The sequence below is a fragment of the Montipora capricornis genome, chromosome 8 (assembly GCF_036669925.1).
Source record: "Montipora capricornis isolate CH-2021 chromosome 8, ASM3666992v2, whole genome shotgun sequence".
Taxonomy (NCBI): Eukaryota; Metazoa; Cnidaria; class Anthozoa; order Scleractinia; family Acroporidae; genus Montipora; species Montipora capricornis.
Window position 1 is genome coordinate 29,968,519 of NC_090890.1, and position 12,834 is coordinate 29,981,352.

Here is a 12,834-nt window from a genome sequence, read left to right on the forward strand (position 1 = left end):
AACTTGCATCTCAGTCTCAGTAGAAACCCATGACCATGGGTTTCTGGTCTCAGTCAAAATAAACTGTTGGGTCCGACTGTTTGAGCCCAATTATTGGTTGCTGTACTGCTTAGAGTGGTTTTCAATTGAGTACGTGTCGAAAGAAATTAGCGAATTGCTTTGGTTTATAATTACTTCACTCAGTGATTGGTTCAAAGTTCTCGCGCCACTTTTTCAACCAATCAGAAGTGAAACCAAAACCAATCATGGCTCGCGTGTGCGCATTTTCCCGCGCTTTGTGTCGGCTACGTGAAATTACCTCGAGTTTTGATTGGTTAACCGAATTGTCTCCGTCCTTTTTAATTGGCCAAAGTAATTACTTTGGTTTTGGTTTTACGACACTCATTTGAAAACCGCTCTAACCTACTTGTAAATAATGCCTTTGTACCTGTCCTCTTGTCCCAGTCCAGGTATTTCTTCATCATTTTGACCATTTGCTAGTTTTTCTCGGTCCTCGGAACTTAAAGCACATTTTGCTACACAGAGGCGGGAGCCACAGGTCACAGCTCCGTCAACTTGGAGAACTAAGTCTAGAAAACAAAAACACAAGTTATCTGATGCATTTTCCCTGCAGTAGTTATGTGTGCATCACATGGAGAATTACTTTGGATCGCCAAAAATGAATATGCGCTGAGACGCAATCTGGTGAATTTTAAGACACAATTTTGAGAAATGTTACAGTGGTATTTTATTTTATTTTTTAGTCATAATCACATTCTGATGACGTGTGTACATCAGCGTCTCCTTAATCCGTGATTTTCTGGTTACAAATTTGTCCATGCTGTCGCTACTCAACTCATAAACAGAATGTACAGCGCGATAACCGAGCCTGTTGTAAGGCAAGCAGTTCCTAATACTCCATGTTCTTTGTTATAGTGTCCTTAGACAGGGAATACTTACCTCATGTGTACTGACCTTGTGGCGTCTGGATGATTTTTTCGATATAGTTATTTATATACTGTAATGATAACATTTCTTTTTTGGGAGGGGAGGAAGCTGGGTATTTTGAGGAGGAAGCTTCTACCCCTCAAACACCCTAGATAGAACCCTGGTTACCTAAAATTCGCAGGGAATGGAACCAGGTGTTGGAGATTCTTCTCTGGTACAAATTATTTTTCCTGCACGAGGTAGTCGTTCCAGTCAGGCCGCAAGAACGCGAATAAATTTTGCAGAGTCAGTGTCGCGAACTGTTCGTGGAGGAGCCCACGAGGATGGATTTGATCGTCGTTTACATTATGTCAAAAGGGTGAAAAAGTAGACGTGATAACAACGAAATCACGAGTGACAACAACGTGAATTCAGATTTAGATCTGAAAATGGTATCTACATGTAGGTTGGTGCATTTGCAAAGGTTCCTTCATCAAGTACCTGCAGGATCCCTTAGCGCGCAGTATTGTCTGATGTGCGAGATATCTGCCGCCAGATTTGCCAACACAGTTCTTCTCTGCTGTTCAGAATGAGACACCTGTGGATCACTCCACGGTTCTCCACTGGACACGTACACCAACTCGTCTCTTTGGAGACCCCAAAGACTATTCACTTCTCTGCCATCTTTGGTGAATAGTCTCCTTGCCGCAAAAGGCAGCTGAACTGCATCTGTACATCTGTCTAAGAACTGCAGACAAAAAATGAGATCGCTATTTATAGAAGTCACTATTACATCTGTTTATGCCTAATTCGGAGCCTACTGAAGTTGATGAGGGACCGGAGTGCTGTATCGGAATTAGCGCAAGGCATCGTTTTCTAATCAGTCAGCCGAGAATAAGGTACTGAATATTTGAAGTGCATTGCATGAGCTATCTATGAACATTTGAACCCGAAATACCCGATAATCTTGGAGCAGTGATGCTATGAAAAGTCGTAATTTTAAAAAGAAAGTTCACTTTTAATTTATGGCATCATTGGCGCTTTTGCCACCCAAGAATGTATCAGTTTTTGATGGCTAATAGCTGGCTCGTTATCAAAGCTAAAGGCCTGGCCAAACACTTGCAACATTTCAACGCAACATCTCGGATGATGTTGGATCAAATTTGAAAACGGTCAAACTTTTCGTGTAACATTTTGGATGTTGCATGATGTTGTAATCGTTTGGCCACGTTCACTCAACATTGTTGCACTAGGGCATGCGCGCTAGGTGCACTTGTTGCGCGCCAGGGACCTGGGGCACATAAGCATCGACATGATGGTTGAAAATGTTGAAAATGTTGGGTGCGTTTGGCCAGCCCGTTCGACACATATCGCAACATCATGCAACAATGTTTAAAGATGTTACGTTGAAATGTTGCGAGGGTTTGGCCATGCCTTTAAGAGACTTAAATCGGAGGTAAATTAAATCAACTCTGATTAAATTAAATTAAATTAAATTAAATTCAACCAACACACCATATGATGCCTCGTGAAGCATCACACTACTGTAGATACAGGTTTCTTGTCAGACAAACACAAATCCATCACATCCTCTGCACTTACCAAGATAAGTTCTAGATTCTTCAAATCAACTGGATGACAAGATCCACCCTGATCTTCTCCACATTGTTCTCCATGTTTCTCCAGAGTTGATCGTCTGAATGAGAAATACTGACACACATCAGATATCGTAATGTTGTTTCAGTTTTAATAATTTTCTTATCATAACAAGGAAAACAATCGTATACCTCTTATGTCTCTTAAGCGAGCTGTTTAAGCCAGTTCCGCCAACATCATGAACCATCTGAGGAGAAGCGAAAACTGGAATTAGTATGCGAGGGGCAAGAACTTTATATTTCGTCAATTTTAGAGCGCGTTCGATTGACCCTATTCCGGAATAAGAATACGTGGTGTGATGATTAAAACGGTATGCTTGGCGCGTTTCGAAGCAACAAGGATAATAAAAATATGTTTAAAATAGCATTTTAGCAGGTGTTTGACAATTTTAATGTGAATCTCGTAAAAACGAAGGATTTTAAACTTGTATTCCATGTGTTCCTATTCCGGAATACGGTCAATCGAACGCACCCTTAGTTTCAACGGTGTAGCGGGACAATCCGTGTTGTCACATGAAGCTCGCTTTATGGCCTAAAATCCTGGACAAAACCGTTGAGACACGTGCACAAATCCACCCCCACCCATGTCATTAAAAGAAATTTCCTTCCCCACCCCTCTCAGTCAACGTTGTTAGAGCTCTACACATGTTTTACTATTAATTCGGGTAAATAAACGGGGTAGGAGGGGGAAGGGGAGCCGTTTAAAAGAGATTTCTTTTGGTAGGTTTCGGGGGTGGTATAATCTGCCGTTGTCTCAACAGGTTTTGTCCAAGATTATAGCTCCCACAAGCCCCCTCTAGCTCACTGGTAGAGCATCAGAAGTGTTAAAAGACAGATGATAGGTCGACTCCTTTGGACGCCATGGAATTTATTTTAGTATCACCGAGTGAAAATCAATGCATGTAACATTGATCTCACTGTAATCGAAGGGGCGATTTACAAGGGAAATAGATCTAAGGAAATGCATAGATCCAAGAGATGGGGATCCAAAAGTTTCAATCTTTCTAAGTGATTCTTAAGGAAATTGCTAAGAGAATCTAGTACTTACATAAGGATCATTCCATTACTTACTCAGTGGAATCTTATGACCTTTATACAAACGGCGCTAAATATACTGTGGTTGCACGCATGCACAGATTTTATTTCTTCATATCAGCTGACATGGTAATTCTGAAAATGCTTTCTTAAGCATCAGCTCTTTGACAAGGCTGATTAAACGATCATCACTCGAAATGCATGCTTTTGTTAATTGCTAATGAATGTTCTGACGCAGCCGTCGTCATCGCCTTTGTAAGCACCAAGCTCCTGTGAAAAGCAGAAAGGACTTTCGTCTGCTTACTCGAGCCATGACAATGTTACATCTGATCCCTCCCACACAACTCACATTTGTCAAGTCAGGCCCGACAACTGTAACAGCTCTGTTGAGATCTGCTTCACCATTTTTAAGAACTTTTAATCGGACAGGAGCAGCTAAAAAGAAAAGAAAAGCGCATTTTTTAGTGATATAATCAATATGTACAGAAACAAAACAATTATCTACATCGAAAACGGTTTAATGTCATTTCGCTAATAACTTCCAGTTTGCAAACCTGATAATTCAAATCCTCCCGTGTAAAACAATAAGGATTACTCTCACTTGAGAAAATAATCATTGCAAATGAAGGAGAAACTTAAGGAATTGCAAAAGGGCCTAAAAAAAAACCCAAGCTTCAATGGAACTCGAATCAAAGACCGTGCAATTGGGCTGCACTGTTCCACCATCTGAGCTACAGTATCAAGCCATATGGGTGGCTGGACCGAGTTGCTCGACGCATGGTTAGCGCTAACCAGCGCTAAATACCATTTTGATTTAATTTAACCAAAGGTTAGCGCTAACCAGGCTTCGAGTAACCGTAAATAGGTCAGTTGCGAGTTCGTATCACATCCCGTAAAGCTACCAGTCGGTGAATCATCTGATAGCGGAAAATTAAAAAGGCCATATTTTAGTTTTCTTCAGTGTCTCTTTGAAAGTGAGTGCATTAAGTACAAAGTAATCTTAGGGAAACAATTACCACCTTTTTTTTTTTTTGCGAAAACGCCTTCTACTCAACGAAGAATATGTATCCAAAAATTAAACATGAACTTAAAAAAACGAATCATTTTGAAAATCATTATTGAGATAAACTTCTTACTTACGCATATCAGGATGTTACGTTCAACAAAAATAGCTCTACATTAGAAATGTTTGAATATGCATCTTATTGACAAGAACTGCAATACGTTTAAATTTTGAAAAATAAAAACATTTCAGAAAGAGATGAAAAGCCATTTCATTGCCAAGGCTTGTGATGATCATAATACTGGTGTATGCAAAACTGAACCGAAATAAATAATTCATTCAGTGCTTCCTCAACATTTCAGTAATATTTAACACAGCCCTGCACCTGCTTAAATAAATAAACTGCAAACGTATTTTGCATGCATGCATACTGAAGTAACTAGACTCTACAGGAATAACTGTTTCTTACTGTCATGCTAAATTCATTAAATCTTAAAGAATTTACTTCCAAATTGAAATCCACGTTCTTGGATTAGAGTGCTAACGCTTGCTCTTGCTTCTGTTGTTGCTGCGCTGCTTTTTATCTTAACGCATGGTTCACTATAAATTCTGTATTTATTTATTTAGTTTCAGTCTCAATATTTTGTTCTGCCATTGACAGTTTACATTCTAGTTTCTTACTCCTTTTCTTAAGGCAGTCCTTTACATAAGCAAAATAGCTTCCTGGACTGCCTGCCAAATGTATGATAATTACATGTAATGTAGTATTATAATTTATAAAAGCAAATAAAATGAACTGAACTGAACTAAATGAACTGATTTACTGTTTTTGGGTCAAAATTGCTGTAAAAATCTAAATTAGAACTCTAGCTCATACGTATAACATTCCTGACAACTCACTGAGATGATACAAAATCTAATATGGCACAAAGCTCTATCCGAATTAATAACTTTTGGGAACTTTAAAAGGGCAACGTCTCCAAACTTGAAAAAAACCGCCAATCTTTTCAAGTTTCAGTTCACTTCCATCCCCTCAATCTTTGGCTCCAACCAACAAAGAACAGCTTCAGTGTACTTCAATGGCCATTGGCAACAAAACTACAGCATTATTTTTTGGTCTTCATTGATGCAAATTAAGACATCTTTTAGTGTTTTGAATTTTGACTAAAATAGCGTGACACTGCAGTAGATTGATTAGGCTGTCCACAAAATAATTTGAATTCCCAAATCTGCGATGACTAACCAAGGGTTATCACAAATTCTTCAGACTCCAGGAGTGACTTATGTTAGCACGATAATTTCGACACAAGTAATTCTGTATGTCTAGCTGGGAGTTGTAAGACGTGAGAAACTAGTCATCTCCTGCAGTCTGTACATTTTGCTTATCCGATGTACCAATAATTAAAAAAAAAGGCCACTACTTGGTCCAAAATGATGCGTGCCATAGGATTGGGTGCCAGAATACTTGTACGCTTGATGCTTTTGGAATGATAGGATAACAAGTTGCAGTACTGATGAGAAAATTGATGAATAAAAAATATTCAAGGCAGACTAGTATGCCGTCAGTGTAAAATGCAGACTGTAGAGTTAGTGCAGTAGTACTGTTGCGTTGCATTTTCATTCTCGAAACTATAGGAGTTCTGTTGTCACCGCTACCAGCAGTATGTAATTTACATACTCATGACCTTAATTATGCACAGTCTGCTTTCTACAATGACTGCACTAGCACGCATTACCAGTTGCTATAGTGCCTTTCTTCTGTGAAGGTTTCTTGACAGGTGGGGCATAAGGAAGCAGAAAACCTTCCATAGGCCACGTGAAATCCTAAAGGAGAATACAACAATAATCAGCTGCAGTGTGTAAATAACAATGATACCAGTGCACATAGTGTCTGAAAAAATATGTGATGATTTTTCCTCGATTAAGTGTGTTTCTGTATATCTTTAATGGAGGGAGGGGGGGGGGGGAGTTGGTTGAATAGTTAACCCAATGATTCCGAGGATGCCCCCTGTTGACGGGTATTAAAAATCCAATGGCGTTTATCTCATTCCCAGAAGTCAATGGGTTAAAGGGATCTTCCACTCCAACAAAAGTATGTGAAATTAACCAAAGTTCCCTTTAATATATTTCATACCATGTTCCATGTTCCATCACCATTTACAGGCCAAGACAAAGCTCTTTTGTTCCACTCCGGGTTTGCTATGGTCGAGTTTTTCCACTGGCCCATATTTCTCAAATCTTCTTGTTTTAGGGCCCACCTATTCAAAAATAGAAGTTTACATATGCCATATAGGGCGTGGTAGTTAAAATTAAGCACAAAAAATTACATCATCACCTTCCAAATCAAAAGAACGATTTCTATCCTTTTACATAATTTGTGGCCATCAATACTCACATCAACCCCAGAGACAACCACTAAACAAAGAGAACAGTGTGATAACATCTCCTGGACAAAGATATATACACTAGCCCAGAAACAAGAAGATAGATCCTAAGGCTTGGTAGATTTGAAAAAATGTTTTAAATGCTTTGAGCCAAAAGTTTGCACTTGTCCAAACTCTGGGGTTGACCCTTTTTTGCACAAAAGTAATCAAAGATAAACCCATGTGGCTGAACCCTTTTGAGGTCGCGTTGCTAATGACACAAGCAAAGGCACAAGCAACATACCAACACAAGGTTGTACCAAGATAGATGAACTTGTTGCTTAATAGTGTCTTTGTTCTAATAAAAGGTTCTAATGTTCAAGTGGCTACAGAATCTGCACATTTTGCTAGTGCTTCGGCTTGTGTGGTTTGTGAAAAGAAATCCCTTATGGCCAGCTTTGAAAACCTAATTGACATTGAGAATTTAAAAAAATAAAGAAAACAGAAAACATACTTAACTGACCACTCCCCATAGGGGCTTTCAGGAACAATAAAACACAGTCAATAAACGAAACTACAGAACAGAACAATAGCAACAACAACGACAACAACAAGAATCCCACTTGGTTGGAGGCAAACCAGTTGCCTATTTAAAAGTGCAGCCAGAACTTGAACCAGGGATTACCAGGATCACATACAATGGCGCTGGACAACCTGCAAGCCAGTGAGTCCTGCAAGTCATGCAACTGCATGTCTCCCATTTAAGTCTAAGCACCCGCTTCAAATAGTGCTGCTAAACAGTATTTTAAGTCTAAGCACCCATTTTAAAATGGTTAGCTTTCAATAACTGTGTGACTCGCAAGTTGACTCGCATGGCTCGCTATGTTGGCTTGCATGAATCAAAGCCATGGCTGGCTTGGCTTGCAGCCATGGCTCGCCGGCTCACACATCGTCCTCACTCACATACACTGAGTGGTCAGAACAGGTCTGGAACCTGCTGGGATCTTCCAAACTCAAGGCAAACATCCTAACTACTTGGCCACAAGGCTCCATTTCCCTTTAGAAAAAAAAGATCCTCATCCCCCAAGAAATGTTGAAAAGAACTTACCTTTGCGTAGCATCTGCATGTCGTTTTGGCAACAACAACACAGAGTATCTACAACCTTGAAACTCTTCTTTCAGTTGTGCAAGACTAGTCTCAGGATTTGCTAACTCTGGACTTTCCTCTTTCTTTTCAGACAGAGCTGCACTGGGATCCAGACTTAAAACTGTTTGTCCATTCAATCCTAATTCATTCATAAAATGCAAGTTTTCCAGACCACTGAGGACTGCCTCTTGTTTTTCTATGGGTGGCTCCACAGCGTTACACATCTTCGGTTTAACAGTATGACCTTCAATGTATGTCAGCACAAGATTGGGTTTAGAAAGAGAGTAAATCTGCCCTGTTGGGCTAAATCCCCATTGCTGATTGGTGTCACTTGGGTTTCTGCAAGTGTTAAGAAATGTCCATTTAATTCGTTAATGCTTTTGAACAACAAGATTCCCTAGTTAATGGTTTAAAATTACGTTGAACTTCCATATTTCAACATAATACAATTCAAAATTTTGTGTTACATGAAACTACCCAAGCCATCAATGTAAAGGCAAGCTCATCACATGCTTTTACAATACAGCATCAAAAAACAAATCAAAACAAACCCTCTTTTGTGCAAACGAGGGTCTAAGTATCTGTAATTTGCAGAAATAATCATAATGCGATTCTCAATGTTTAAAATAGATAGTTTAAAACGTTATGCACAAATTAAAATGGCGGAACAAAAGAAAATCTGAAAGGATAACTGTCATAAGGTAAGATCTCTTTGTTTTGCTTATTTCATTAGTGACAGTGGTTAAATGCAATTTAATGACTGTAAGTTAACAGCAAAGAGATTCTGGCTTTCTGTGGGTTTAGGTCAACAACTAGAGTGGTAATAGCTTCATAGTGGTCCGAGATTCACTCCCATCTGCACAGGTTCATGTTGGCTAAGAAGCAGTCTCAGTAAAGCAGCCATTTAGCTACAGTATGTGGCGGAGCGTTGGGAGGTTTTTCTTCAGTTAGCTTTTCTTTCTTGACGCATTTAGCGTGTTCTTATATTGCCTGCTTTGCTCACTCCCATTTTTTTCCACTGTTTAACTCTGATGGGTGCCCAGATGCCTCTGTGTAGGGGTTGACGTGATTGCAAGCCATGGGAGTGTTTTACTGTCTAAGGGCCAGCAGATAACAGTAGAGGCCCCTGGGAACCCACCATCCACACAACTCGATGCAGTTGTTAAAAATTGCTGCCAAACATCAAGCAGAAAAAGATGTCCTGTGAAGTATGCATGACCCTTAAACAGAAGATGAAAGATTGGGAAAATAAATATTCTTTCAACCCATTTCAATCATCACTTTAAAATTTATTGTTTCATTGACTTGTATCAGTTCATTACATAAATTAATAGGCTTAGAAATTAGCTTAGCATGGTGAAAACTGAATGAAATATTCAAACTATAAAAAGTCCCTTGGGATATACATACTTAATTGACCACTCCCCCATAGTTTTAGATAGATAGATAGATAGTTTTGCACACATAGATAGATAGTTTTGCGCACAGCAACATGATAATATCGTTACATTATAAGTACCTAAACCAGCACAGAAAACTGCATGCTTCAAAGTACTGTACCTCTTGGTCGGAATTACAGGATACCCATCTACAGATATGTCTGCATATTCTACAGTAACAGCATGATCTGAGCGAGATAATACAAGTTGGGGCATTGCTTTACTGTGAATCAAACCACTCTGAAAAACAAATCAAAAGCAGAAGCTCTTCCATAAGAACTTGCAGAGGATTGGTCAAATACTACAGTACAAACAGTATGGCAGTGGTTTTGTTATAATATTTGCGCATGCGTTGGATTCCTCATGCTTTGGGTTGTAGAGCTTATTCATTGGTGTTACAGGAAGTAGGAGCATTTTGTGTGGGGCGTTTAGCAGTTTTTTCTCTTCCTTCCCCCCTATACTTTCCACTGTTTATCAGTGTGACGGGTGCCTGTCTTCTTGGGGACGTGGGGGCTCATGGCTGGTTTGTCAGGTTTTGCCAGCTATCAGTGCAGTGTTCATCTTGGAGCTTGCTGCCACTAGTGGAAGCTCCAGGATGTCTCAGGCATCTGACCTCCATTTAGTGATACACAGTTGTTAACAATGGTTAATGGTTTGTGCTCAATACATGGGAGAGCATGAAGTATACAGTCATATTACTTATAACCAGACAACTTAATACATGTAGATCACGTCAATGACATCAATGAAATCAATGAGTAATCAAAAGGTGACCAATAGGGAATTTGGTTGATTAGTCATTGATTATTGCCGATGATCAATGAGTAACTGATGACTAATTAATAGGCCAAAAAATTTTGGGTTATCGATTAGTCGTTGATTGCATTGATCTCATTCATTACTCATCGATATCATATCGTTGCTGAAAACAGTATTTGGCGAATAAGAAAAAAATAAAAACAACTTAATAATAACAACTTTATTGTACACCACAAAACAAGATAATTATATACAGGTGTTACTTACAAGAATCTATGTAAAAGTTGAAAATCTATATGCATACATGTACCTATATATAAAACTATAAGTCTTAGGCTAAATAGCCAGAAATTGAATTAAGTTAATTTATAAATTTTAAAATATCAATTTAATTATTTAACAATTATATCAACAAACGTCTCATTAAGAAACCTTTCTATTATGCAAATTACAAGGATTATTTTAGATTCAGGGGGGTGTTGAAATAGAAGGTTGAAATTACTACTTCCAGCATACGTTCCAGCTGGTTTCTGGTCATTGTATCAATCTCTTCTTTGCTCTAGCGATTCTAGGGTGTCCTTGGGAAGTCCATGAAGAATTCTCAGGCAACTGTTCTGCACTCTTTGTAACTCCAAGGTTATAATGGGATACAGTTTTTGTGAGATGACTAGAATAGTCAAGGTTGAGGCAATAATTATTGGAAGCAGCCTCACTCAGGATTCGAACCTATGATCCTCTGATTAATATTATTGTTTAGGTGCTCTACCACAGCGCTAATAGGAGACTAGAAGGAAAAATCTTGTCCAGTGTAACTTTTGCTGCAATGATTAGTTTTCTTGAATGTTTGCAAGTATACTCAGTTTCAACAGGGTCATTTAAATTTATGCGCCAGGTAACATTTCACCTCAAACTTTTTTAAAATTATAGAGAGGATATTACACAGTAGTGAGAAGATATGAATTATACGTTTGAGTGGCAAAAACAATATCTCACTTGTTCACTGATATCGTTCTTGCCACGAGAACATGTAATTTTCCTTTTATAATGTCTTATGGACAATAAAATATACATGGTAGACATTGAAAAGCAGGCTTTAATAAAAATACTGGGTAGTAATACAAACAAAAAAGGCAGAAATCGTGACGTCATTGCTTAATATGACACATGAAAAAGATGCTGCTCAGTTACCAGATATAGTGCACATGGCTGTATTGATTCTATAAGTGTTTCAGTTCTGGGTAAAACACTCTCATCCACTCTCACCAGGACTGGGAACTACCAAGTTCACGAATTTGATTGGCTGAAATCGATATTGACCACGGTCTAGATTTTCCCATCTAGACCGGTATCTAGACCGGTAATGTTTTTGCGGTGAAAAGATGCAAACTAAAATGCAAAAATATTGAGTATTTTCTTCTACCAATATTTATTTATGGAAGTGCCAAACAGCGCGATGACGAAGGAGAGGATGACGAGCAAACTTTGACAGAATTAAGTTCAGCTCATCGCCACTCATCGCTGTTCGCAAGCAAAATGTCAGTTAGTACAAACCAGTTACATTAAACGATTTAAATTGTTCTTTTTTGCCATATAATAAACATCTTATTAACCGAGCTTAGTCAGTCTGTATGGGAGAATCTTGATCTCGGTCATGTGTGCAGACCTCACTGCGTTCGGTCTGTACTTCGGACCTCGGTCAAGATTCTCCCATACAGACCTCCTGCTCGGTTAGTAAGAGCTAAATACCACTACTACTACTACTACTACTACTACTACTACTACTACTACTACTACTACTACTACTAATATTATTATTATTATTATTATTGTTATTATTTCGTTCATTCACGTGATAAAAATTATGCTGTTAACATGGTTTGTAAACTAGGCATCAAGCCACGACCTATGGCCTTAAGTGTCTTGTGTTCTTCTCAAGATTCTTGCCGTTCCCAACAAGGAGGCTTTTTGTAGTAATAACGTGCAATCTAGTCCAATTTTCTTCAACGATGTTTTCAAATTTTTGCTCAATGTCCCTAGTGCACCAATGACAATTGGTACGACAATGACTTTTCGGCAGCTTCAGATTTTTCCAATCTCTCTTTAAACTTTTAAATTCTTGGTATTTTTCCATTTTCTCTTGTTCTTTTTCCAGCACTCTTGTATCAAAAGGGCACGGGATATCTATCACATAACATGATCTTTCTATCTTATCAAGAACAACTACATCAGCTCTATTATTATTATTATTATTATTATTATTATTATTATTATTATTATTAAATTACTATATCAAGTACATCAAGTACTGCAGTATGTTACCTGTGTTATCACCCATTCTTGAGCATCTGGTGGCCAAGATGTTGTTGGTCCTCTTTTCTTCTTTTCCACAACACCTATTTCTGGATACAGCACCAGATTCTTATTCTCTTTATACTGCAGGAAGCAGCCACGCTCATCAACTCGCATCTCCTGAAATGTCAATCCAAATGAAGTAAACCACAAGTTTACATTCCCTTTGAGGATGACA

General features: G+C 38.6%; 1 protein-coding gene across 1 annotated transcript in view; it reads right to left on the bottom strand.

The window, feature by feature from the left end:
- LOC138060428 (doublecortin domain-containing protein 1-like) overlaps nucleotides 1-12,834 on the bottom strand; it is a 48,575-nt gene that overhangs the window by 18,506 nt on the left and 17,235 nt on the right. Inside the window, 10 exon segments of the mRNA XM_068906196.1 lie at nucleotides 428-569; nucleotides 1,408-1,654; nucleotides 2,509-2,602; nucleotides 2,694-2,749; nucleotides 3,946-4,031; nucleotides 6,336-6,423; nucleotides 6,734-6,857; nucleotides 8,071-8,448; nucleotides 9,670-9,788; nucleotides 12,627-12,776. Coding sequence (XP_068762297.1) covers nucleotides 428-569; nucleotides 1,408-1,654; nucleotides 2,509-2,602; nucleotides 2,694-2,749; nucleotides 3,946-4,031; nucleotides 6,336-6,423; nucleotides 6,734-6,857; nucleotides 8,071-8,448; nucleotides 9,670-9,788; nucleotides 12,627-12,776 — 1,484 coding nt within the window.